Source organism: Eptesicus fuscus, chromosome 15 (assembly GCF_027574615.1).
Source record: "Eptesicus fuscus isolate TK198812 chromosome 15, DD_ASM_mEF_20220401, whole genome shotgun sequence".
In the NCBI taxonomy this organism is placed as follows: domain Eukaryota; kingdom Metazoa; phylum Chordata; class Mammalia; order Chiroptera; family Vespertilionidae; genus Eptesicus; species Eptesicus fuscus.
Window position 1 is genome coordinate 53,369,048 of NC_072487.1, and position 27,029 is coordinate 53,396,076.

The 27,029-nt window shown below is 48.4% G+C and overlaps 1 protein-coding gene across 2 annotated transcripts; it reads left to right on the forward strand.

Moving 5' to 3' along the window:
* Positions 1 to 26,691, forward strand: GALNT12 (polypeptide N-acetylgalactosaminyltransferase 12). 2 transcript variants are annotated; one of them, XM_054727460.1, is made up of 10 exons: positions 1 to 435; positions 9,052 to 9,221; positions 12,480 to 12,669; positions 14,688 to 14,873; positions 15,205 to 15,322; positions 16,668 to 16,844; positions 19,259 to 19,390; positions 21,777 to 21,890; positions 23,565 to 23,711; positions 26,263 to 26,691. In XM_054727460.1, exons 1-10 carry the CDS (start codon positions 71 to 73, stop codon positions 26,401 to 26,403), a joined length of 1,740 nt encoding a protein of 579 aa, XP_054583435.1. In that variant the 5' UTR covers positions 1 to 70; the 3' UTR covers positions 26,404 to 26,691. The 2 variants fall into 2 exon arrangements, with proteins under 2 accessions (XP_054583435.1, XP_054583436.1); XM_054727461.1 differs by having other exon boundaries at positions 15,205 to 15,235.
* Positions 26,692 to 27,029: the final 338 nt, after the last annotated feature.

Sequence of the window (27,029 nt, forward strand, 5' to 3'; positions counted from 1 at the left end):
TCCGGGATCCGGGTCCCGGCTGCCCCGCCGCCGTGGGGCGCGCCGAGCGCTGGCAGCGGCTGGTGGGCGCATGTGGGGGCGCTCGGCGTGGCGGCGCTGCCCACGGGGGCGAAGGCGCGGCCGGGAGGCGCTGCTGGTGCTGCTGGCGTTGCTGGCGCTGGTCGGGCTGGGCTCGGTGCTGAGAGCGCATCGTGGGGCCACGGCGGCCGAGCCGAGACCCTCGCGCACCCCGCGCTCCGGCCGGCGCGACCCGGTCCTGCCGCGGCCACCGGTGCCGGAGGGCGCTTTGGGCGCGCGGGGCGAGGCGGTGCGCCTGCAGCTGGAGGGCGAGGAGCTGCGGCTGCAGGAGGAGAGCGTGCGGCTGCATCAGATCAACATCTACCTTAGCGACCGCATCTCGCTGCACCGCCGCCTGCCGGAGCGCTGGAACCCGCTGTGAGTCCGCAGGTGGCCGGAGGAGCCTTGCCCGCCGAGTCCGGGCACCTCAGTTTCCGCATCTGTGGAGTGGCCTGGTGGCAGCGGGGTCTCAAAATACCCGCGGGTTGCGCGTCTTGAGTCTTTCTCAGGACTTGGCAGGGGAAGGGTTCATACGGGGGGAGGGGGGGGGAAGGGGCGCAGCAAAGTTTTAAAAATGAAAACAGAAAAATGTCAGAAATTGAGGAATCTGTTCCTATGGGGTCTCTTGGCTCTCTCCCTCTTCAGAAGGTCTGTCATGCGGTCCAGAAAAGTGGGGGTCGGGGCTAAGCCGACAGGTTTAAGATGAGACCCCCCCATTGGGTGCCCTTCCTGGGCCCCACAGCACCCTCAGTCCAGCTCTGCCAGTATCATCCTGCCTTGGCAAAGCCAAGGACTCCTGGGGTTCAAGACAGGCTCCGTTTAGTTCTGTGTGCGCCTGGGCCAGGAAGGATTCCAGCCACGTCAGAGGCGGCAATCCACCTTCTCTCTCACCTGAGCATTAGGAGGAGGAAGGCAGGTGGGAGTGGCGCCTTCTGGCTGTGGTCTAGCCCACTTCACTCCTGTGGGTGGGGCAGGCCCAGAGCCTGTGTGGTCAAAGGCCCAATTCCTACTGGAGCTGCTGGCTGGGCGCACTGTGCCCACTGCCCAGGTTTGGAGAAGGGAACACGCTGGCAGGACGGCAGCCCTTCTGGCCTTCTCTCTCTTTTCCTCAGTTGATGGGAATCTTCCAGTTCCCTGCTTGATCCCCTCCTTAAAGACTGAGGAAAAGAGAGCTCATAGTTGGACAGCCTGCTGTGTGTATCAGGCACCTGCTACCCCTCCCTGATCCTTTCTTTCCTAATTTACAGGCGTGGAAATAGGCCCAGAGAGGATAGGCGACAACTAGAAAGTGCTGGAACTTGGGGGGGACTGTGACCCTCTGGGTTCCCTTGGCACTGATTTCAGGATTTAAGGGACCTGCTCTGTGGAGCCTTGGCCAGAGAGAGAATGAATGTCTGCACGAGGTGGCCCTACCTCTGCAAAGTTTGGATGGACTTGCACCTCCCTATTTTGGGGGATCTGCTCACGTCTAGCCTCGTGCTTTTGCCTGAGGCACTTTCCCTGTTAATCTTTTTGAGGCGTTTGTTGGGACTGGTAGTAGTTCCCTCCACGTCATCCAAATGGCTGAATGCATGTTTATCTCTTTGAAACCCAAGGGTGCTCACTGAGTGAGAGTCTAGGGCAGTGGTCGGCAAACTCATTAGTCAGCAGAGCCAAATATCAACAGTACAACGATTGAAATTTCTTTTGAGAGCCAAATTTTTTAAACTTAAACTTCTTCTAATGCCACTTCTTCAAAATAGACTCGCCCAGGCCGTGGTATTTTGTGGAAGAGCCACACTCAAGGGGCCAAAGAGCCGCATGTGGCTCGAGAGCCGCAGTTTGCCGACCACGGGTCTAGGGGAAGCTTTCTAGGGTTCAAACCCAGCCCATGTGAGATAAAATTCGCACTCTTTGTCCATCAGCTCTGTAATGTTAAGCAAGCTATCTAGCTTCTCCGAGCCTGTTTCCTTATCTGCAAAATAGGGAATGAGTAGCCTGGCTGGTGTGCACAATGTTAGAGTGTTGGCCTGAGAGCCAAAGGGTCATGGGTTCAATTCCTGGTCAAAGGCATGGACCTGGGTTGCAGGTTCATCCCCAGCCCCCTCATGCAGGAGGCTCGCTCTCTCTCCCTCTCCCTCTCTCTTTCTCTCTCTCTCTCTCTCTCTCTTTCCCTTTCCCACCCTCCCTTCCACTCTCTCTGAAAATCCTTGGGTGAGGATTAGCAACAACAACAAAAAATGGGGAATGAGTAAAAAGAACCAACCTAGGCAGTAATAAAGCACCTGGCACCTGGGAACACACTGTGTACTCAATTCTTGTTCCTTTTCCTCTCTTCCCTGTTGCTAACAGTTTACTCAGGAGGCCACTTCGAAGAGTCACCTAGGGATTGGTCATAAAGTTTTTCTTTTCTGGATTCCAACTTCCTTTATTGTCCCAGTTGTGAAATAGCTTTGGGACACTGTGGATGACCTATGGGCTCTGGTATCCTGTCTCCATGGTGACGCAGCTGCCCCGTGTCCTATCAGGATTTGCTTATAGATCCTGCTGTGGCATTGACCCTGGGAAGTTAATCCAAACCCAGCATGATAAGGAGTGTGAATACCTCCAGCCTTTAATTCCTGCTGCAAGGCCTGTTGGGTTATTCTTGCCTAGCTGGAGAGGAAGGAATGCTTATCTCCATTGGGCTCAGCCCAGCCAGGCCTTGAGGTATAACTTTGGTGTGGCCAATAGTGTCAGGGCCTTTCTTGGAGACTCACTTTTTTTTTAATAGTTCCTACAGGGGTGAGGACTTAATCAAGCTCTTTAGATTTAGCCTGAGGAATGGCAGATTATGAGTTCACACTCTGGATGGGAGAGATGGTCCCTTGGGGATCTAATTAATAAGCAGAGGGCTTGTTAAGAAGCTTGAATGTTACAGGAGGGAAGGCCCTGAGGCAGCATCCAGTCTCAACTAAGAGAAGAAGCCAGGGTAACACTCAGATCCGGGGAGAGCAGATCTAGAACCTAGGTGTGTGTTTTTTTGTTGTTGTTGTTGTTGTTAATCCTCAACCGAGGATGTTTTCCCATTGATTTTTAGAGAGAGTAGAGGTCGAGAGGAAGGGAGGGAGGGGGAAGGGGGGGGGAGAGAGAGAGAGAGAGAGAGACATCAATGTGAGAGACACATCTATTGGTTGCCTCCACATGCTCCGGGACCTAGGTCAAGGTTCAAACCTGCCACCCAGGTATGTGCCCTTGACCAGGAATAGAACCCGTGACCCTTTGGTACATGAGCCGATGCTGTAACCCCTGAGCCACACCAGCCATGGTTAGAACCCAGATCTTTTATTCTCTCCTCCCTTTTGGGTGGAGTCAATTATTTATCTGTTTTAATTATGAAAAACAATAGATGTTCAAAAAATAAAAATCACCTATAAACTTACCACCCTGGGGAGAACCACTGTTAACATTTTGCTGTCATCCTTCTAGATTTTTCCAGGTATAGAATAGATTTTGAAAATATACATATGGGCCCTGGCAGGTATCTCAGTGGTTAGAGCATTAGCCCATGGACTGCAGGGGTCGGGTTCAAATTCCTTCGGGTTTGATTCCAGACTGAGAGAAAAACTTAGGAGTGTTGGTTCTAATTCCTTAAAACTTGTTGTAGACCCCAGCTCGTCTGAATCTAATACTTTACATGCCCGTGAATTAGAGCACAGCTTTATTTCTGTTAGTTATAGCACCAAATCAAGGAGGAGGAGGTAGAGGATGACAAGGAATCCTTGCATGGTGATATAGTTTAGGGTTTGCAAAACTCTTTAACAAATCCCATCTCATTTGAGCGTCGCCGGCAGAGGGAACTTACACTCTGAGATGGCAGCCGGCCAAAGTGGGAAGCCAGATAGCTGGGGTTGTGGCCTTTGGAGACTTAAAAATATTGATTCCAGAGACCATCCCCAGAACAATTAAATGTAATTTTCTGTGGGTAGAGCATAGGCTAAGGCTGATGTCAACTAGTGTTGAAAGCTACTGGCTAAGAGCCTGAAGATTTCTCACTCAGAAGATTAAGGGTGGGTGCGTGCTTTGGAGGGTGTGGGAGAATACCAGAATTAGACAAAGTGGGGATTAAAAACAGACCAAGTGCAGTTGAAACTAGTGATGACATCACAGCCATTGGAAGATGTGTCACAAGTAAGTGACTGCTAACAATTTTGCACTCCCAATATTTGCAGAAAGTTTTAGTTTTCCTAGGTCAGAGAACCCTCGAGATCATCGCTAGACTGTCATTCTCATTTGCGTTCTGACTTATTTAGCCAGAGAGAAAAGCTGAGTGACAGTGCATTTTCATGGGCACTTGGATGAGGATGCCACACATAAGAACATCAGGAGTTCTCTGCCATAGCAGAGGAGTTTGAACCACTGGTTAGGAAAGTGTCTAAATAATGCACAGCTATTTGCATTTTTTAAATGCTTGCTCTGGTTTTAGCCTTATCAATACCATAACTGCTGATGCATCTAAGTTTAGGGATCAGGATTTGGGTGCTGGGATGACAGTCTCGAAATAGCTCAAAATAGGTAATTTAGCAAAAGTGTCTGTGTCTTGCGGGGGTTGGCAGGAGGGAATTGGTTAGAATTTCTCTTTTTGCAGGGAGGTAGCCTGCTTGTCTATGGTGATAACATTATCTTTGGAAAAACATCACACATCATGTGGAGAGTAGACTGATGCTTCTTTTGCTTCTCCAACAAGGCTGTAAACTGCAAGAGATTTTATTCTTATTAGATTCATCATGTGGCCGTCAGAGTGGCACCTTTTCTTTGAGTCAGTTCTTTAAGTTTAGAACGTGTTTAGTTTTGTTAGTATTTCATGATACGTTTTCCCACTCACGCTATGTAATTAAGTTTGAAGTGTGTCTTTAGCATGTTGAATTTTGTGTTTGTTTTTTTAAAAATCCAGACTGACAGTCTTTGACTTTAACTAGCTAGTCATGTTCATTTATATTTATTGTGCTTATTAATACTTTAGGATTTAATTATACTATCTTATTTTATGCTTTCTTTTTGTTATACTTTTTCTCTCTTAGGGTTCTTTGGGTTGAAAGTGACTGAAAACCCAATGTGAAACGGACTTAAATATAAAAGAAAATATATTGACTTCTATAGTAGAAAAGTCTGGGATGAGAACTGGGTTCAGATTATTTTGGGCTCTGGATTCAGGGATTCAGTGGATATCATCAGAAAATGTTGACTGGTCAGGCCTGGGGCATTTGACTTTACCAGAGGACTGTGTGTATGTAAATATACGTGTGTGTGTGTGTGTGTGTGTGTGTGTGTGTGCGTGCGTGTGTGTGTGTGTGTGTGTGTGTGTGTGTGTGTGTGTTTAACCACACAGACCGAGAGTCCAGGAGGCATAGTTTCTGAAAGGGAAATCACAGTGCAGTACTGTGAAGAAAGGAATCTGGGCAGATAAAACACACCAGTGGACATTATGACCTCCCTGGCCTGTTCTACAAAGGATAGGAATTTTCAGTGTAATAACCTGAATCCTATTTAATAAAGAGCTAATATGCAAATGGTCATCACGCTGTCATGCCCTTGTGCCCAGGCCAAGGGACCCAAGGCCGGGCGAGGGACCTGAGGCCACACCCTCCGCTCCGGTGCCAGGCTGGGGGACCTGAGGCTGTGCCCCCCACCCCCCACCCTGCGGGGCTTGACGGGGGTGGGGCCGGCCGGGTCTGGGTCTCTTGCAATTTCGAGGCACGCACGGGTGGCCGGGGACTTGACTCTGGGTCCCGTGGTGAGCCCCAGACTCTGACAGGAGGAAGATTTTCATATACATTTTACTAATTTTCTTTCATCTCTGACACTTCTATTATAGAGAAAGGGCAAATAGCAATATTAAAATATTTCCTCTAATTAATTCCCCTTTAATATGCACAAATTTCGTGCACCAGGCCACTAGTACAAAGATAAAAGCTCAGGAGATGTTTACTACACCCATTTCATTCGTATCCATACACTACATAGACATGTATTGTTAGTGGAGATTAGAGTAGTCCCCACCCAATGTGAAGGTCAAATGGAATAATGCATATGAAGTGCTTATACGGCCTATCATGTAGTTAGCACCTAATACATGCTACTACTATTACCAGGTACAATACAAGGCATGCTGATTATCCAGAGAAAAACACAATTCAGCCTCTGCCCTCACAAAGCACATGGTTATACCAGAAAGTTAAGGAAAGGATGGGTTACTGTGACTTGGCAGTGAATTTGGCTCTGAGCTTCCTTTTTAAAATTATTTATTTGTTTATTTTTATTGATTTTAGGGAGAGGGGATGAGAGAGGGATAGGGAGATAGAAACATTGATGAGAAACATCAATCGGCTGCCTCTTGCACGCCCTGCACTGGGGATCGAGCCTGAAACTTGGGTATATGCCCTGACCAGGAATCAAACCGTTGATCTCTTGGTTCCTGGGTTGATACTCAACCGCTGAGCCACACCGGCTGGGCTGCTTTGAGCTTCCTTTTGTCCCCTACACAGAAATGGAACCCTGAGTGATGCAGAGTTGTACTCGTCTAATTGAAGGATGCTCAGCTTTTTACCAGTCAGGCGAAGGGGAAAGTATTTTTTGTGAAAACATTCCAGAAGGGCACATTGAGCAGTCACGAAGTAGAATGCCTATAAGGGATGTTTTAAAGAAAGAAGGAGAAACTACCAGGCCCAGAGAAAAAGGAGAGGCCAGAATATTAAATTATTGTTCATTGAAGGCATTTACTATGGGGAGTTAAAGAAATACGATTCAGCTTTTAAAAAATAACCTTTTTTTGTGATTATAAGAATGATACAGCCGAAACCGGTTTGGCTCAGTAGATAGAGCGTCAGCCTGCGGACTGAAAGGTCCCAGGTTCGATTCCAGTCAAGGGCATGTACCTTGGTTGCGGGCACATCCCCAGAAGGGAGTGTGCAAGAGGCAGCTGATCGATGTTTCTCTTTCATCGATGTTTCTAACTCTATCCCTCTCTTCCTCTCTGTAAAAAATCAATAAAATATATATATTTTTAAAAAAAGAACAATATATATTCATTATAGAACCATTTTAGAATGCAGGAAAATATAAAAATTAAATAATCAGAAATAATCTACTGCTCAGAGATAACCATTGTTAACATTATGGCATATTTCTTTCTGTTGTTTGTTGCTTATGTGTGAGCATGTGCATACATACATTGTTGTTTATAGAACTGGCATTATGCTGTGTAGATTTGTACTCTGTTTTTTTATTAACAATATAATGTTGTCGTCTTTTATTGTTAAACTAGTGGCCCGGTGCATGAAATTTGTGCACATTAAAAGGGAATTCATTAGAGGAAATATTTTAATATTGCTATTTGCCCTTTCTCTATAATAGAAGTATCAGAGATGAAAGAAAATTAGTAAAATTTATATGAAAATCTCCCTCCTGTCAGAGTCTGGAGCACGCCGTGGGACCCAGAGTCAAGTCCCTGGCCAACCATGCACACCTCAAAATCACGCAAGACCCAGACCCAGCTGGCCCCACCCCCATTGGGCGAGAGCCATACCTGGTCGGCCCCACCCTCATCAAGCCCTGCTGGGTGGGGGGCACAGCCTCAGGTCCCCCGTCAAGCCCCGCCAGGTGGGGAGAGCAGCCTCAGGTCCCCTGGTGCACCCTCAGGTCCCCCAGCCTGGCGCCGGGGCGGGGGGCATGGCCTGAGTTCCCCTGGCCCAGCACCAGGGTGGGGGGTGCAGCCTCAGGTCCCCTGGCCCAGGGCGAAGGGCGTGGCCTGAGGTCCCCCATCAAGCCCCACTGGGCAGGGGGCACAGTCTGAGGTCCCCCAGCCTGGTGCTGTGGTGGGAGGCACGGCCTGAGGTCCCCAGGCTCAGCACCAGGGTGGGGGGCACAGCTGAGGTCCTCAGTCAAGCTTTGCTGGGCGGGGCGCAGCCTCAGGTCCCCTGGCCCAGCACAGCGCCATGCAGCCTCAGGTCCCTGCGGATCGCTCATTATGGGAACCCCGCCTCCGCTGTGGGTGCAGCCATCTTGTGATGGTGTGAGGGTCAATTTGCATATTACCTCTTTATTATATAGGATATCCTCTGAAGATGTGGTTTTGGGTGGCCAACGTAGCATTTCTTCATGCAGCCATGCTACGTTTTATTTAACCATTTCTTGTTGGACATTGAAATTGTCAATAGATTTTTGCTATTATAAATAATGTTGCAAAGAAAAATTTTTACCAAAAGCCTCCTTTAGGATATCTCTGACTATTGCCTTAGGTGAGAAATTCTTAGATATAGTAATATGACATCAAAGAGAAGAGGAACATTTTAAGGCTCTGAGTGTGTGCTGCCAAAGTGGTATGCAGCATTCTTGTGATTTAAGGGGACTCAAATAGAGAACCCACCTAGATAACTGAGAAAAGTGGCCTTGGGCTTTGGGTTGTCACAGAAACACAACATGGAAACACAAAAACAAAAACTCTGAGGAGGGGCTGACATCCTGTCCCAACTCTCTTCGGTCAAGCAGAGCTTTTTCTGCCCTCCTGCTTATTATTATGAGAAGAAATAAATTTTAATCCAGAACAGGAGGGTTGTGACTTCAGACTAAAGGACAGTTCTTTAAATTGAATAAACTTCATTTTCAAAAACCTCACTCTCTCCCTTCCTCTCTCTCTAAAATTAATAAAAACATTTCATTGGGTCAGGACTAAATAGAAAAAATTTAAAAAGAAGGCACATCCCCTGCTGGAAAGTTTGTACTGGCTGTAGGGAGGAGGCCTCGGTCTCTCGCTCTAAACACCTCTCCATAGGCTCAGAGCAGCCCCATCCTCACTGCATGGCGGCTGGCTTTCCTCAGAATAGATGGTCCATGGGAGGGAACAATATGAAAATCTCCCTGTCCCATGACCTGGTCTTGACCTATGTCCCCTCCACCCCATCCCCAGCACCCGCCTGGCCGGGTACACACACAGTCAACAGTAGGTTCTCCATTCCTGAAGTTGTATTGTATTTGCAGGTGCAAAGAAAAGAAATATGATTATGATCAATTGCCCACAACATCTGTTATCATAGCATTTTATAATGAAGCCTGGTCAACGCTCCTTCGGACAGTTTACAGTGTCCTTGAGACATCCCCAGACATCCTCCTGGAAGAAGTTATCCTTGTAGATGACTACAGTGATAGAGGTAAGCCCCTGACACGGGCTCTCGGCGGGGCCTAGCTTTTCATGGCAGTGCCTGGGAGGTGAGCGTGTGATAAGGCCCGGTAAGGACAGGCCTCCTGCATCCCCCTGTGTCCGGCTCTTGCTCTTAGGGAGCTCAGAGCCTGGAGGAGGGACACAGGTGTAATGACAGAGGGTTCTACCACATGGTGCTCCAGGAAACATGGGAAAGGGACTCAGTCTGCTGGGTGCTAAGGATGGGTGGTTGACCTTAGCCTCCAAGGTCGAATAGTTTGTGGACAGCAAAGGAGGAGGCAGAGTGTTTCAAATGGAGGGCCTAGATGTGGAAAGGCTGGAGGTGCAGTGCTATGTGGATTGTGTAGGACCTGCCAGTGGTTCAGGAAGGATGGAGGGCCAGCTGCTTGGGGGGTAGTAGGAGAGGGCAGGGAGGAGAGGTGGAGAAGGGTGCAGCAAGAACACAAGGCCAAGGAGCTGGGACTTTGTTCTAAGGGCAGGGAGAGCCAAGGCAGGGTTCTAAGCAGGAGAGCTGTTGGGGAGAATCCCTCTGGGCTGGACTGTGGAGAATGGTGTACGGAGGAGCTGGGTGGGGAGGCCAGGGGGCTGTAGGGGTGGCCCAGGCGAGAAATGGAGGCTTGGAGTCAGGTGGTGGCAGAGGAAAGGGAGGGGTGGGGTGGGAGTAGGGATGTTCGAGTGGTGGCATCCACAGGGCCAGAGACTGGCTGAGGTGCAAGAAGGACCCGTGGGCTTCTGGCAGGGGTTCCCGGGTGAATGGTGGTGCCGTCTTAGAGCTGGACAAGCCACCCAGGACAGGAGGAACGGGTCTGGGAGAGGAAAGGGGTGTTTGGTTTTGGATGTGTTGAGTTTGAGATGAGATCAAAAGGGGGGCATCCCAGACAAAAGCACTGAAGCCAGGGGGAGGTGTTCCATCAACAGGGTGGTCAGCGTCCCTGCAGGCCTGACCAGTGGCCTAGGATCCGGCAATTCACATGCAGCCCAGGGCTGGTCCTTCATTATTCAGTGAACAGTTTTTGAGTTTCTGCGGTGTGCTGGGTGCTATTCTAGGCACTGGGGTTCCATGGGCAGCAAGACCAGCCCCTGCTCGCTTGTCTTTCTCTGAGCCTGTTTCTCATGGGTTTATCCACACCTGCCTCAGGGTCGTGGTGAGGAATAAGGGAGATCAGGTATATACGCACATGTACAGGACAGACCCTCAGGTAGCAGCAGCACGGAGGAGACACTCATCCCCGTTGCCTTTTGTTCCTTCCTCCTTGTCCGTGGACACTGCTCTGGGTCATACTGCATGGGCTTGACTCCACTCCAACACTTCGCAGCCATGCAGCCTTGAGCAAGGAGCTTCACCAGTTTCAACCTTGCTTCAGCCCCTGTTTTATTTTTATTTTTATTTATTTATTTATTTTTTTCGCCCCTGTTTTAAAATATATTAATGTGATTCGTTAACATAAATTAAATAAAATAATAATATTTCCTACCTTGTACGGTTGTTGCAAGGGTTAAATGAGATAAAGCAAGGTACCGGTGCCTGGTATATTGTTAGCACTTGTTAAATGATAACCTCTGTTTTTATGAAATGTTAAACTATAAAGTGTCTTCATTTAGAAGCAAATAGCAGATTTAAAATGTTATCTTTAGGGCACTAACTAGGATTGATGGGATTCTGTGGCAGGCAGGATCGCGGTCCGAACCCCTTCCAGCACAGCTCAGTTCCCTCATGAACATGCTGCAGGGCCACAGCTTCCCTTTCCCATCCTGATAACCTGTAAAGCAGGTGAGATGCCCACTCAACCCACAATGGAGGTGAGAGTCCTGCCTGCCTCCTCCCGCCCCACCTGCACTGTCAGCCTGAGCTCCAAGAGGCCGACACCCCTCGAGGGCGTGGGAAGACAGTTCAGCAGACAGACTAAAGCTGACCAAATCCACAATGAGTTCAGGCCACAGGTGCACTTTTTGGGGTATTCACTGGGCACCGTCGTAAGTTACCTTTTGTGTGGGAAGTCGTCTGTCTTGCTCCTACCATCAACTTACTTGCAGTTATATTTGGATTGGGAAAAAAACAACAACTGATGAGTGTTACCTTTTGTGTTTTTTTTTAGTGGCAAGAATATTTAGGGAAATATTTTCATAAACTATAAAGCAACCTAGAACATTTTATAAAAATTTCCCCTTTCTTGATGATTGAAGACTTTGAGACAAAGCCCATTTGATGTAGAGAAATTCTCTCATTTTCATTTTGCCCCAGGGGTGCCCACCAGCCTCCACCTGACCACTGAGGGGTGTGAGAGGGGGCCTCCAGTCCTGGAGCCTGGGAATGGAGTCGGGAGTCTGGGGTGAGCACTAGCTGTGGGCACATCCTTTCAACTTTTAAGGACTCGTTTCCTCTTTAGCAAAAGAGGATGTTCTCCTGACAAGTTGTAGATTTATTTAATAAAGATCAGAAGGTGCCCAAGAAAGCTCTGGGAGGCAGTGTTAAGCCTCTGGACTCAAGGAGGCAGAGTCCGTGGGTTTAAACCATGGGCCCTCAGCTCACTTGCTCTCTGAACCCTGACCTTGACAAGTTCCTTAGCCTCTCTGGCCTTAGTGTTCTCATCTATAAAATGGGAGTAATAGTGGTACCTACCTTGTGGGATTGTTGTAAGAATCATATAAATCACGTAGCAATGAGCACAGTCGGCCCTCTCAGGCTAGCTGCCATTGTTATGACTACTATTACTGTGTCAAATGAAATAGGTTACTGAGAAAATTTACATGAACAGAACTATCATAACGTCATACAATAAAATGTGCATTAATATAACTATAATAATACAGCTATTATAACAAAATGTATATGAACATAATTCCATATAAATTAAAAATGTATAGCATATTGCATAATTAATTAACATACATTAACAAATTTATATTAACACAATTTTTCAGAGAATTTATGGTTGGGTGGTTCTGGAGCTTTTTATTTTTAAATGTTCACAAGTCAAGGTGTAATGTATTTTGGGGGTAACAGTTTTATTGAGATACATCTGCATACATGTCACCCACTTTAGGCATTTGGTGGTTCTGGAATTCCTCCCCCTCAGTCTCCCCTCGCCTTTGGGGTGCTTCCAGCCTTGGTTCTGGGTGAGGTGAGCAGGTTCCAGGTGACAGAGCAAAAGAGGCTTATGTCTGTTTAGTTTTCTTTTGGGAACAGGGTGGCCCTGGAAGGACCTGGCTTGGGATGTGTGTCCCTCATTGTCACTTGCCTCCCCAGAGCACCTGAAGGAACGCCTGGCCAATGAGCTGTCAGGGCTGCCCAAGGTGCGCCTGATCCGCGCCAACAAGAGGGAGGGCCTGGTGCGAGCCCGGCTGCTGGGGGCTTCCGCGGCAAAGGGCCAAGTGCTGACCTTCCTGGACTGCCACTGTGAGTGCCACGAGGGCTGGCTGGAGCCACTGCTGCAGAGGTACGTGAGCCGTCCGCGTGGGGAGGGTCCCAATACTCCACAGAAGCAAAAACAGACCGATCACCACGTGGGAGAGGCCGTGGGGCGCCTGGGTTCAGTGGCTCCTTGGACAAGTCCTTTGTCACTGGGCAGTGTCTCTCAGCTGGTCCTAACCAGGAACATAGCCCATTCTTTCCATGCGCTTTTGGAAATAGATGTTCTCGGTTGTCATGTCCAGCGGGTAGTGCTCCTGGCATTTTGTGAGCTGGGAACCAGGGATGCCAGACATCCTGCAGTGTGCGCAACCTGCACAGCAAAGCATGGTTCTGCCCAGATGCCAGGAGTGAGTGCCTCTATAGGACACTCTGCTCCTCGGCCTGCACGTTCCATAACCATGATTCAGAGTCCACTCCAGTGCTGACTCCCCAGTTTTCTTTCTTGTAAAACTTAGGCTACCCATGGTTCCAACCAGCTTGATCACAAGGCACAAGTTCTTGGGGCCTTTGGTAGGGGCCATGCAGCATCTTTGAACCTGCCCAGCAGGTCTGCCATTGTTCCTCTCACCCCTTTTAATAATGCCCTCAATTTATTTAAAGAATTGGGCATTGGTAGATACTCACTCTGCAATTTCCTGAATTTAGTGAACTTAGGAGCTTGATTCTTTGTCTTACATAATCCATCCTGAACAGTGCGATTTTCCCCACACTCATAATTCTTACCTCAGTGTCATTCATAATGTCATTCATTTCTGGTGCTGTTCTAAAAACCCTTATCGCTCAAGTTTGGCGGATCTCTGTTTCTTCTCGCCATTGTTTTGTGTGACTCTTAATGATTTTTAGGTTATCAGATTCCGGATAAAAGACCCCACAACGTAACCCAGAGAAATCTAGTGTTCACACATGGTCCAGTCTCAGCTCATCTTTCCTGATGTGCTATCAAATGCAAAAACCTACCGTCTAGCAGCATGCCGAAGGATGGTTGGGCTTGTAATAATGACTGTAGAGGAACTAGCTAAAGCATACACACAGGCTGATGCACGCAACAGAAAATCATTGCGTTTCCCACTGTGTGTAATATTTCACAATAATAAAGATGAAAAGAACAGAATAGCAATCTTTCTAGGTTCTCTGCCAGCCATCTCACGGACATTCCCACGTTAACCCTCTGTGTACATACAGGGTGGGCAAAAACAAGTTTACTGTCGTGAGTACGTGAAACACAGAGCTTATTCTTGTATTATTATTTATTAATTATTGTATCATTTTCCATACAAACAACTAAACCTACTTTGCCTGCCCACTTTGGGCCCTGAGAGGTGAGATGACTCAGCTAATGTTCACACAGTGAATAGGATTAGAATTTATATTCTAACTCCAAAGCTGGCCCTTTGGACTGGGGGCATCTCTGCACAGGGAGATTATTATTTCTTGACATTTTACTTTTTAAAAAATATATTTTTAAATATATTTTTATTGATTTCAGAGAGGAAGGGAGAGAGAGAGAGAGATAGAAACATCAGTGATGAGAGAGAATCATTGATTGGCTGCCTCCTGCAAGCCCCCTACTGGGAATCAAGCCCACCACCCAGGCATGTGCCCTGACCGGGAATCGAACTGTGACCTCCTGGTTCATAGGTCGACGCTCAATCACTGAGCCAAGCTTGATGTTTTATGATTGTGATTAAATGAAGGAACCTTTTGCAATCTTGAGAAATTGAAAATCTGCTTTCTCTTTAAAAAAATTACCTTTGATTTTTTTTTTAGATGTCTTGACTTTCATAGAGGGAGTCATGGTTAGTGGGAATATCCATAGATAGAATCAGAACATTAGAGCTGTGGGATGTTTCATATTAAGGTCAGAATCCTTGTTCCCCACTTTCCCCTAAAAACCCCCCAAGGTGGTCACCTGCCTGGCATGGCTGCAGACACATGGGTGTTCCTCCTTCCTAGTGGAAGGGTGAGGAGAGTTCATTCCCAGATTTCCTAATGGTCCTCCCGTACCCGTCCACATGGAGAAACGGGTGTCCTGGGTGTTTGCAGGATCCACGAAGAGGAGTCGGCAGTGGTGTGCCCTGTGATTGATGTGATCGACTGGAACACCTTCGAGTACCTGGGGAACTCCGGAGAACCCCAGATCGGCGGTTTCGACTGGAGGCTGGTGTTCACGTGGCACGTGGTTCCTGAGAGGGAGAGGAGGCGGATGCGGTCCCCTGTCGATGTCATCAGGTCAGGGGTCGACTTCTTTGAGCGAGCCTCATTGCATCTGGCTAACATGTCAGTGAAGGCCCGTGGGAGGGTTAGTTAGCTGCTGGGCCCCCCACCTTAGTTCACACATTTGTCATGCACAGAGTTATGTACCTTCCTGTTGAGACGCCTGTGTGCTTCCCCAGGGCAGGGCCGGTGGGGTCTGCCTGTGCTTGGTGCTTGGCAGAGCCTGAGCTCAGGGTGCTCTTTAGAGATGCGTGACTGGACTGAAGGGCTTGTGGTGGGAAAGGAGTTCAACTAACTGGTGGTTTCGTGCTGCTTGCATGGCAATATGGATCTCATGTGCTTCTAGGTCTCCAACAATGGCTGGTGGGCTGTTTGCTGTGAGTAAGAAATATTTTGAATATCTGGGGTCTTATGATACAGGAATGGAAGTTTGGGGCGGAGAAAACCTCGAATTCTCCTTTAGGGTAAGTATTCCAGTCTTCTCTTTGGACTCATTCTTAATCTGTTTGTTTGTTGTTGTTGTTTTTTCTCTCTCTCTTTTTTGGGAACGATGGGATTTTATGAGGTCCTGGTACACTTTCCCTCCACATTGGCAATTTATCCAGAAATTCTGAAAGATGATAATGGCATAAGCATCCTATAAACATTCTTACCTTCTTGTTTAAACTTTAAAAAATGTCTACTTTTAAATAGACTTGGGGTAGGAAAGGCCCTTGCAGGTCACCTAGTTCTTTTCTGTCCTACAGCGGGAAGGGCTGAAGCCCAGCGAGGGGACGTGACTTGCTCAGGAGTGAGTGGCAGAGATTAGACTAAAACTCGGTCCCTGCCTCCTGAGTCCATGTTTTGGAGACTTGATTTGCTTAACTGTTTATGAAGTGGCCTCTTTATTTAGCACAGCAACTTTCAAACCTGGACACACACAGAATTGTTGGGGAAACTCGTTAAAAAGGCAGATTTCCAGGCACCGTCTCCCGAAAGTCAGATTTGATGGGTTTCCTGTTGGGACCAGGAATGTGACTTTTGTAATAAGCCCATCTACCGATTCTGCTGTCCACGACTCCCAGAGGATGCCCCATGGAGAAGCCCTACGCTTTTCAGTGGGTTTTCCAGTTAACTAACCTTGCATCTTAAGCACCAAAACCTTATATTAATGTAAGCTTTTCAATAGAAAATTATTTAAATAATATTGTATATGGTTTCCTGCTTAATAAGAGTTATCTAACGGACAAGAATTTGGCCTTCCACGGAGGACTCACACCCCCATCACTGGCCATACCTCCTCTGGACAGTGGGGTGTCCATGGCGATTTGCCCAGCATGCAATGGCCCCCGATGACGGTTGAGTTGTAGCGTGGCTCTTAATGGTCTTTCTGCCTTTTCCCTAGGTGTCAGGCTGCTCTGCCTGCCTCTAGAAGCTCCTCCTTTCCCCCTCCCAAACCTCTCTTCTCACTCGCTGCTTTCCTATCCTCTGTGGCTAGCAGATCAGGTAATCCACCTGCGTTTTACATCCTGAGTGAATGGGTTCCCAGCGAGGTCAGCGATGGGTCCCGCCACGCATCAAGTGCATGAGATTCAGTGCATGGACTTGGGGTCTTGGTTCCAGGGCTTGTTTGTCTTGGGGCTGCTTTCATACGCTGCCTGCATTCTGTGTTCTGGGGGTGCTGTGGAAGTGGCCCCCTGCCCCGTGGAGGGTGAGAGTGTGGCAGTGTTCGTCATGACTTCTGTGCTCGGCCTCCTGGCCGCAGGCCTTACGGACCAGCACCTCATCCCCGGCTCACCTACCGCGGCCTCTCCTCTGCTCTGTGTGCAGATCTGGCAGTGCGGCGGGATCCTGGAGACGCACCCGTGTTCTCACGTGGGCCATGTTTTCCCCAAGCAAGCTCCCTACTCCCGCAAAAAGGCCCTGGCCAACAGTGTCCGTGCAGCCGAAGTGTGGATGGATGAATTCAAAGAGATCTACTACCACCGCAACCCCCACGCCCGCTTGGTGAGTTCCTGCCCCCTGCACTCAGCCTCGCCTCATCTGAACAAAACCAGCTCATCTGGCCTCTGTACCATAGTGGGCCATGGTCCAGAAATAGAAAATAAATTGGGTGCTCACGATACAGTATGGGACGATTTTATTCCTTCACGTATAATTTACAGTTGATTCTCGTTATTTGCAGTCATTATTTTCTATAGAGTCACCGCAGACACTGAATTTGGGAATACTGAATCATTTCTCTTGGGGGAAATACAGGGTTAGGTTCCTGGAAGCCTCCAGCAGGTTGACATTTTTGTCAACCAATCAATATATAACCGTGCTTTATGTGTGTTTCATCATATTTAATATATTGTTGGTTCATTACTTTGGACTCATGGCCAATAATAGTACTGTCACTTACGCATGAAAAAAGCTTGTTAAGCACACAGAATTTCCCCGTCAGGCCCCTCACAACCTGCTTACACGGAGGAGCATTCCACGGCACTTCAGCACCATGCTCGGGGAGCATTTCCAATTGTGAACTCCCCAGCACAGTGGTCGGCAAACTCATTTGTCAGCAGAGCCAAATATCAACAGTACAACGATTGAAATTTCCTTTGAGAGCCACATTTTTTAAACTTAAACTTCTTCTAATGCCACTTCTTCAAAATAGACTCGCCCAGGCCGTGGTATTTTGTGGAAGAGCCACACTCAAGGGGCCAAAGAGCTGCATGTGGCTCGCGAGCCGCAGTTTGCCGACCACGGCCCCAGCACAAAGCACAAAAATCTGAAAGATGTAACATTGAATGGAGCACGAAAAGGACGCTTGCTTACAGTGTGAGAGCCTAGAACATGCACATGGGGTGACTCAAAAATTTCCCTGCCTGTGTATGTCCTCAAATGACAGAAGCCTGAGAACACTAGTTGATTTTAGGGCTACAAACAAATTTTAACGAACAGGTCCACTGCCCTTGCACAGGCCAGCTCTGCACACCCCAGGACAGGGGCCCGCTGACCCTCATTCCCATAATGAAGAGGGCTGCTTGGCTAGACAAGGAGGTCTGCTCCTAGACCTCTTTCCTGGCCACTTGACGAAAATCTCTTCCGATTCCTCGCAGCAGCCCTTCAGGCTGGCTCTGGATTTTTCATTTTATAGAGGAGAAAACTGAAACTCAGAGAGAGGGTGAGTTAAGGAACTTGCCCCTGGCCTCAGAGCTGATGCGGGAAGAACCGGGCCTGGGGTGTGCACACTCTAGTGGACCTCTCTCTGTGCTCTGCAGAGCCCCATGGACCCACCCCCTGACCTCCCTGGGCTTCTCTCTGCCCCTGGGTTCCAGGCTCATTGCTTCCTCCATCTCGCCCAAGGGAGAGAAACATCGATTGGTTTCCTCCGATTTGCACCCAGACCAGGGCTGGTATCGAGCCTGCAACCGAAGTATGCACCCCTAACCAGGAATCAGACCCGCAACCCTTTGGTCCATGGGCCGATGCTCTAATCACTGAGCCAAACTGGCCAGGGCAGAAAGTTCTTAATCAGTGGTTTTGTCCAGAGCACTAAACTTCCACCAGTATTTATTATTGTAGCATCCTGCTTTTGTTATCCTCTCTCTCTCTCTCTCTCTCTCTCTCTCTCTCTCTCTCATATATATCTATGTCAAGCAACTGGAATGCTGGAATTACCGGAACGACCGGTTGCTATGACATGCATTGTGGTGGCCAGCTGGCCTGATTGGGGCCCCGATTGGCCCCCCCACAACCTCCCGTGGCTCCCGCCCCCTGCCGGCCCTGCCTTGATCGCGCTCTCCCCTCCCCCGATCGGGGGCGGAGCCAGCCGGCCAACCTCCTGCATCCCCTCCCTGATGCCGGCCTGGCCCCATTCGGCCCCCATTGGGGCAGGCGGCTGGACCCTACCCGTGCATGAATTTTTGCACTGGGCCTCTAGTAAGTATATATTTAGACTTCAATACACTGAGCACGTAAGGTTTTCATTCATGATTACAGCTAGAACACTTACCTGGGTTTGAAAGTGAGTGTCAGATATCAGTGGTAAATTGCACTGTCACTGTATATGATTGCTGCTGGTGTTTTGCTGGTCTGTGATCACGTGTTCATCCTTGATGTGCTGGCCCAGGGATCCAGTGCAGCCCCAGGATGTGGCTTCCTCATCCCACCAGCAGGTGCTTTGTGTCCTTCCCTGTGCGCCTGGTTGCACCTCCCTGCAGCAAGAGCACCTGCGAATGTGATTGTGTGACAGCCTCTCCCACGGGTGTGCTCCACTGTGTCCGAGGCTGTTTTGGGTACTCTGTGGCCTGCACAGGGCCTGGCACACATTAGGTGCTCCATGAAAGCTTAGTGAGTGAGTGGGCAGCAGTGGGGAGCAGGGCTTTGATAGGAGGTGCCATCGCCTTCAGCGACTCACTGTTTTGTTGTTTTCCCAGGAGCCCTTTGGGGATGTGACAGAGAGGAAGCAGCTTCGCGCCAAGCTTCAGTGTAAGGACTTCAAGTGGTTCCTGGAGACCGTGTATCCAGAACTGCACGTGCCTGAGGACAGGCCTGGCTTCTTCGGGATGGTGAGCGAGGCGGCCCATGCTGGGCAGGGAGCTCTGGCCCCCAGGTCTGATCAGCAAACCCTGGGCCAGAAAGGCCCCTTGGTGGGGACCGCGGGCCAAACCCCTCTCCCTTTTCATCCACTGTTCTTCCTTCTCCCTGCGAGTGTTTGGGACTCAGGTCCAGAGGGTCAGTCCTGGGGGCCATCTCGAAATTGACGAGTATAAACCTCCCATTGTATTGATGAGGAAACCGAGGCTCATTTAGTGTTTCCATGTCCTAGTTTTTACCAACACCTTGTAACATTATTTCCGATCTCAGTGGCCAGATCAGTTAATTACCAGCTCAGGGATCCACAAAGGCAGTGGTGGGGAGAGGAGAGTCACTTCTCTTATTTCAAGAAACCGAAGAGAAATGTTCCTGGGGTGAGGCCTGCTAAAATGTCTGCTGCCTTTGGCTTTTGCTAGGAATTGCACTGAGTTAGCAAGGGACGTCTCTTGGGCCGTGTAGACCAGAAGTGCTGGTGTTCCCCTGGAAGTCTTTGATAAACACCAAGCAGGATACTCACGCATTAAATTCAGTTTCCTTATGAATTTATACCAGAGAGGATGGTATAATGAACCCTGTCCCCGCGATTCTTGAATTTTCAAGATTTTTCCTTCCTTGCTTTCCCTCTCCTCTGCTCCACCCTCCCATATTTTTCTTTTTTCAAGGAAACCCCAGCCATTGTCATTTCACTCCTATACACTTCAGCAGGAATCTCAGTAAGACTTGGACACCATCCTACAAAACCACAGACCGTTATCACCCCTAACCAAATGAACAATAATTTCTTGGTGTCATTTAACATCCATCCCTTATCCAGATTCCCCCAGATTGTCAAATTTCTCTTGGAGTATTTGGCAAGTTCCCTTAGGGATCCAAACGAGGTCAACACATTGCATATGGTCGCCGCATCTTCTAAAGTCTCTCTAATCTAAGGCAGGCCTTCTCCTTCTTCTTCTTCTTTTTTTTTTTTTTTTTTTTCTTTCTCTTTTGCTACAGCATTAGTTGCCCTAGAGAGTGCCTCATCCTGGGGACTATCTAATTGTTTCTTTGGGGTGACTTTTAAATTGTGCCTCTCCCCCATATTCTTTACAATGGAAGTGAGGTCTAAAAGTATGATTGGAGTTGGAGAAATCTTTTTGGCAAAGACCCTTCACAGGTGTGCTTTGCACTCATATGGTGTCATGGAGGGAGCACGCAATGTCTGGTCCTCCTGATGTTAGAAATTGATCGTAGGTTCATGGAGAGTCACCGGGACTTGTCCTGTTCCCGGCTCCTTCACTCGCAAAGCGATCTCAGGAACTCCGAGGGCTGTGCTTTACCAGCTAGTGGGCTGCGGAATCCTTCCTTCTGTATGGCTGAGTCTTGTCATCAGAACAGACTAGTCAAGGGTAGACAAGGGCCAGGGCAGCAGTGGGGTTCAGGGAGTTCTTGGAACTCTCCGGGAAGGAATGCGGAAAGTATTGTGTTTTTCCCCAGAGGCTCCTGGAAGGGAGGAGGGAACATGGAACCTCCCGTGGTTTTTTTTTTTTTTTTTTTTTAAATATATTTTATTGATTTTTTACAGAGAGGAAGGGAGAGGGATAGAGAGTCAAAAACATCGATCAGCTGCCTCCTGCACACCCCCTACTGGGGATGTGCCTGAAACCAAGGTACATGCCCTTGACCGGAATCGAACCTGGGACCCTTCAGTCCGCAGGCCGACGCTCTATCCACTGAGCCAAACCGATTAGGGCGCCTGTGGTTTTTTGTTTTTTTTCTCTTATAGCAATTAAAGGGTTTTAGAGCCAAGAGATACCTCAGAGGTGACATTAGATAAGACACTGTTGAGTGATAGAGAGAGCACTGGATTTGGGGTCAGAGGTCCCGGATTCAAGACTCAGGTATCTCCACTTGTTGGGGTACCTTGGGCAACAGTGGCTCTTTGCATTACGCTGTTTCTAGAAAGAGTCTAGCATGGCGGCCTTGTGATCTGGGGAGTGCCGAGTCTGTCCATTGTGGTGTCCTTTGCCGATGCGTAATAACAGGAGCTCCTTGGTATATTTGTGAGGCGCCAATCCAGCTGTGTCTGGACCAGTGCAGTCATAAGGCTGCATTAAAGAGAAATGAGGAGTATGGGCTCTCAGGTCATAAAAAGTTAATTTCACTTTCCTCAAGTTTATCATCTCAAAACGGGGGTACAATTCCCGCCGATGGTATAGGGTGGGGGAGCATTTTTAAAATGAGAAATGCAAGGGGCCGTTACCATTGAGTCCCGTTCTTGAGGCAGGTGCTTCTCCCACTCTGTTGACCCCCCTCAGAGCCTGGGGCGGGATCCGTTGTGTATGAATCTGGACCAAAAGGCCCCCTTTGCGTTTTGTTCAGCTGCAGAACAAAGGACTGAAAGATTACTGCTTTGACTATAACCCTCCCAGCGAACACGACCTCACGGGCCACCAGGTCCTCCTGTACCTCTGCCACGGGATGGGCCAGAACCAGGTAGGCGCTCTTCTCTGCGGGGGAGGCTCTGTGCTCACGGGTCCTTGGTGTGGGCCTCTGAAGAGGGAAATGGGGGGAAATTATGTGCTTTTGAAAAAAATTAAGTGTTCACTATGTTTTTCATTATAAAAGTAATATGTACTCATCATGGAACATTTGGGAAGTATAAAAAGTAGAAGTGAATAGTGAACGGCAGGACCCAGAGCGGCCACCCACAATGATTAAGACATATTTGCTCCCCCTCTTTTTTTATGCACGGCCTTTGGGTGTGTGTTTTAAATGGTTGTTTTCATATGTCTATATGTTCTCCACTCTCTGTTTCCATTAATTTGATCATACGTGTGTCATTAGGCACCCTTTGAGAATGCCGTTCCTACTGGCCTCGGATATGTCTTTGTGTGGCGGTATTGCTGTTTACTAACGGATTCCCTGCCTCCCTGTTTTTTGCGGTTATAGATAATCTTGCCACTAACATCTTTGGTCAGAAAAAAAAAAAAAGGAGGAAAAAACCAGCAGATCTGCATTTTGGATGACTTCCTTATCACTAGTTCTTAAACAGAACTGCAGGTTTTGATGCAGAGTGCCGCCCTGCAAAGCGGTGTTCAGGGCGGCCACCTCAGCTGGGCACCTGGGCAGACCTGAGTTAAGTGCTGCCCTCAGGCTGGGCAGGGAGCAGGTGTGGAGGGCCTAAGGACCAGAACAGGACCCCGGCCCAGGAAAGCAGGTGGGCCCACCAGGCTGGGGCCAACGGAGGGGGCAGGAGAGCCGCGAAGCGTTGCTTCCAGACCTTCAAAGCCTGCTGTCCTCAGAGGTGGCAGACACTGGAGACGAAGGGGTGGGGGTTCAGGTTTTCTTCCAACCTGGACAATGACTGTCAAGCCCCGTTATGGTCGACAGTAAGCTTTCGTAACTCAGCCCCTACAAACTTCCGTTACTCAGGTTCTCCAACGCTTTTTAGAGCAGTGCTCCTCAAAGGTGGGCCTCCGACGGGCACCGGCAGCATCCCCCGAGAGCTTAGAAATGCAAACTCCCGGACCCACCCTGTCCCTCTGGAAGCCCAGCCGCTTGTAAGCAGCTTTCTGGGAGATTCCTTTCAGAGGCAGCGCTCCACGTGCCTTCAGGAGAGCCACCTGTGTCCGAATCTCCCGGAAGGGAGGGCGTGGTGCAGGGCAGGCAGGTGGCTGGGTTGCTGAGTGTCATGTTGAAAATGTAAAAATGCAGCTTCCCAGGCCCCGCCTCAGACGGAAGGGGCCCTCAGTCCCTGTCTGGGGTGGGGCCACAGAGCCTCGCACGCTGCGCTTCCCCAGGCACTCTAGAGGAGGAAGCCATTGCTCGCAGGAACCAAGTCTTCCCACTCGCAGTCACGTTGTCGGCTTGCACACAGCACTTGATAGTGTCCCAGCCACCGTGGCACTCATTGTCTTTCCAAGGGAGGAGGCCGAGAGGACTGAAGAGGAGGAGAGGAAATGGCTAGTCAAGGTCGCAGAGCCGCAAGTGCTGGCACTGGGACCCACCCATTTTCTTTCCTGCTGTTCCACACCTGCATGGGGACCAGTCCCGCACTTGCTGTCTGGGACCCCCATTCCCACGCTCTCGTGACTCCTGTTTCTCATCCAGCAATTCCCCTTTCCACGTCAGAGGGTAACTGACGCCTGTTGGCTGCTCCGTTTTTAGTTTTTCGAGTACACGTCCCAGAATGAAATCCGCTATAACACCCACCAGCCAGAGGCCTGCATCGCTGTGGAGGCAGGAGCAGATATTCTCATCATGCACCTCTGCCAGGACAGGGCCCCGGAGAACCAGAAGTTCATCCTGCAGGAGGTGAGCGACCGACGGTCTTGTTCCTTCCTCGCTGGCTGCCCTCTGTGGGCTGCGGAGGGGAGCGTGGAGGCGCAGGGATGCCGCCATGTACAGGAGAAGGTCCCAGTGACCCTGAGCCCCTGGCCGCACTCCTGGATCCCAGGGTCAGGGTCAGCCGCTTTCCTTCTCCCCACACTGTCAACTCCTCTCATCCCCCCCGCCCCCCACCTTCCACCTTGAGCCGCAGCGGGCAGAAATGGGAAGAGGACCTGCCGCAGATGCATTAGAAGGAAATGGGGTTTAAACAGGTGAAACAGATCACCAACGTGTAAGGATGGGAGGTTAGATGGAGGTGTAAGTCACTCCACTTCTCCAAGCCTCCTTTTTCACGGCTAAGTGAGGGCCGTCATAGTCTCCTCATCTTAATTCTGGCGAGGATTGGATGTATGGCCAGGAATATTCTTTGGAAACTGGGAAGCTCCTTCGAGATTAGTCATTACTGTCAGTATAATAACCAAGAAGAGATCTCTCTGAGGGAGTTGGCTCTCCATCAGAATAGTCGTTGAGGTGGAATTGGGTGTTATTTCAAGCATGAAGGCCACTAGCTCCACTGTATTTGCGGTCAGCCCGTGATGCGACTCATAAATCAGTCATATCCATTGACTCACAAAAAAGAGCACTTGAGGGAATAAAACCAAAGAAAATAACTCAAAAGAAGAAATGAGTTCCCTTTCATCTCCGTGGGAAGCTGTCGTTCCCAGGCTGGCCCCAGGGATGGAAAGGGTCAGCTAGACTGCTTATAAATAGGATAATCCCAAGCAGGATTAGAAGTTGGAGTACTTTTTCCTGCAGAAAATGTTATGATTAGCAATGTAATTTGCAGGCTCCTTGGAAAAGCCAGGCACCATAGTGTTGTCTACCTGATAGAAAAAAAGGAGGGAAAATAGTTCTGCAGACCCCAAAAGTCTGTGACCCTCTGCAATGCCCTCCCCCTTCTCTTCTTTCTTTCACTGGAAGCCATTGTACGCCCTCAAAGAACAGTAATGCAAGATAGAGACTACAAAATTGGTTTGAAATGTTATCTTAAATTGTTTTTTTTTTTAATTAAAAACATTTTTTTAAAAATTTATTTCAGTGAGAGGAATAGAGGGATAGAAACATCAGTGATTAGAGAGAATCATTGATTGGCTGCCTCTTGCACACCCCACACTGGGGATCAAGCCCACAACCTGGGCATATGCCCCTTCCAGGAATCAAACCATGATCTCCTGGTTCATGGATCGACGCTCAACCACTGAGCAACACCAGCCGGACTATCTTAAAGTTCAGTGACCATTTAAGGAAAAGTCTATTCAGAAGGGTGGGAGGAGGGGTGCTTTACTTAATTCCAGGCATATCTCAGGGATATTGCGGGTTCTGTTCCAGACTACTGCAATAAAGCAAGTATTACAGTAACGCGAGTCACGTTAAATTTTTGGTTTCCTGGAACATAAAAAAGTTATATTTACACTATACTGTAGTCTACTAGGTGTGTAGTAATAGTATATGTTTAAAAAACAGTAATTAAAAATATTTCATTGCTAAAGATGCGAACTATCATCTGAGCCTTCAAAGTCATATTTTTGCTGGTGGAGGGTCTTAACCTTCAATTTGTAAAAAAAGCATGATCTGCGAAGTGCAATACAAGGAAGTGTAATAAAACGAGGTATCCCTGTGTTTACTTTCACATTATTCTAAAGGCAATTTATGAGCACTTTAAGAGGTTCTCATGGTTAATATTTTTGAGATTCCTTTGCATCTAATTTTATTAATAAGGCTTCTCTTGCCCTGGAACAGGTTATGTCACTGTTCTGCCCGTTTGTCGCCAGGCCATGATTAAGTTCCTTGGGGATGTACAGTTTACAATAGAAAGGGAGGTCACGGGGAGAAAAACTCCAGGACCTGGGGAGAGATTTGCTGAGTTAACTCAGCAACAGTTTGGAAAAAGAAGAGAAGAGGGAGGCATTAAAGAGGATCATCGTCTTTGGGAGTTTGGGAATTGACACACTCTGTGGAACCCACTTCCTCTCTGGTGACTTGCTTCCTCCCTCAGCTGGTCTGTAGCTGAGCTGGGACTAAAGCCAAGCCTCCTGACTCTCCATTTAAATACATAAGAGAAAGAGATCTCCAGAGATGGAATTAGTTGACCTAAGTGGAAGAGATTCATAAAGAGTCTTTCTCGGGTCCTGATTTCCCTGAAGGAAAAGAAAAATTGTCCAGCTGAGATATAGGATCTGGCAGATCCCAAAAGCAGCCAGCAGGTGGCACCATTGGCCCTGACAGCGGAGTCCAGGACCCCGGTGAACTGCTCCTGTGAAAGGCTAGCATGACACATGTCTGTCTGTACATGCCTGGCCCTCTCTCTGCACAGACAGGCCTGGATTGCCTTTCTACATGCAGACGCTTACTGCTCAATAGATATTTCTGAAATGATAAAAGTTGCCCTGAGCACAACACATTTTAAGGAAAAAGATACTTTCTGAGAAAATGCTTATAATTCTCTTGAACGTCCTATGTCTATGATCTTTTGTAGGATGGTTCTTTATTTCACATACAGTCCAAGAAATGTGTCCAGGCTGAGAAGAAGGCACTCAGCAACAGCTTCGTGCCACTCTTACGAGACTGCACCCACTCGGAACATCAGAAATGGTTCTTTAAAGAACGCGTGTCTTAAAGTGTCGCTGCCCCGCGGAGACCACGTGGGAGACGGGGGCCCTGGACTTAGCTCAAAAGACTTCGCTACGTACAGGGACAGGCCCACCCAAAACGTGGCTGCTCTGTTTTCATAAGGAAATCACTGTGCAGTTTGCGAAAGCGACGTGGTAAGAATGTGAATAAGCTTTGTACTGTTTATAAAAACTTTAAAATTGTTCCCAAATACCCCATTTTCAAAAGGGTAATCATAAAATGTTAATTTCTTGGTAGTCAGAGAATTAAAAGCCTTCACATATTTTTCTATCAAGATCGGTTGTGCCTTTTCATTCCCTTAGCGAAAAAGGAAATGTTTTATTTCGGTGTTTACAAGGATTTCCAGGTGTGAAGATGTTTGCACGTGTGGAAGTTAGACTCGTGTAACGTACTCTGCGTAAACTGATGATACTTCAGCGGTTGGTTTCGATTTTTCTCACTGTGGACAGCTGGACGGTGGGAACATTGTGCTGATTCCTTTAGGGCATTGAGATACCCTAGATTTATTTAATAAAGAATGCTACTTGGTTATGTATTGTTGCCATAGTCCAACCTCCGGTTAAAATTTATGTTAGCCAAAGAAGACTAACCAAAGCTGAAATCTCAAAGGAA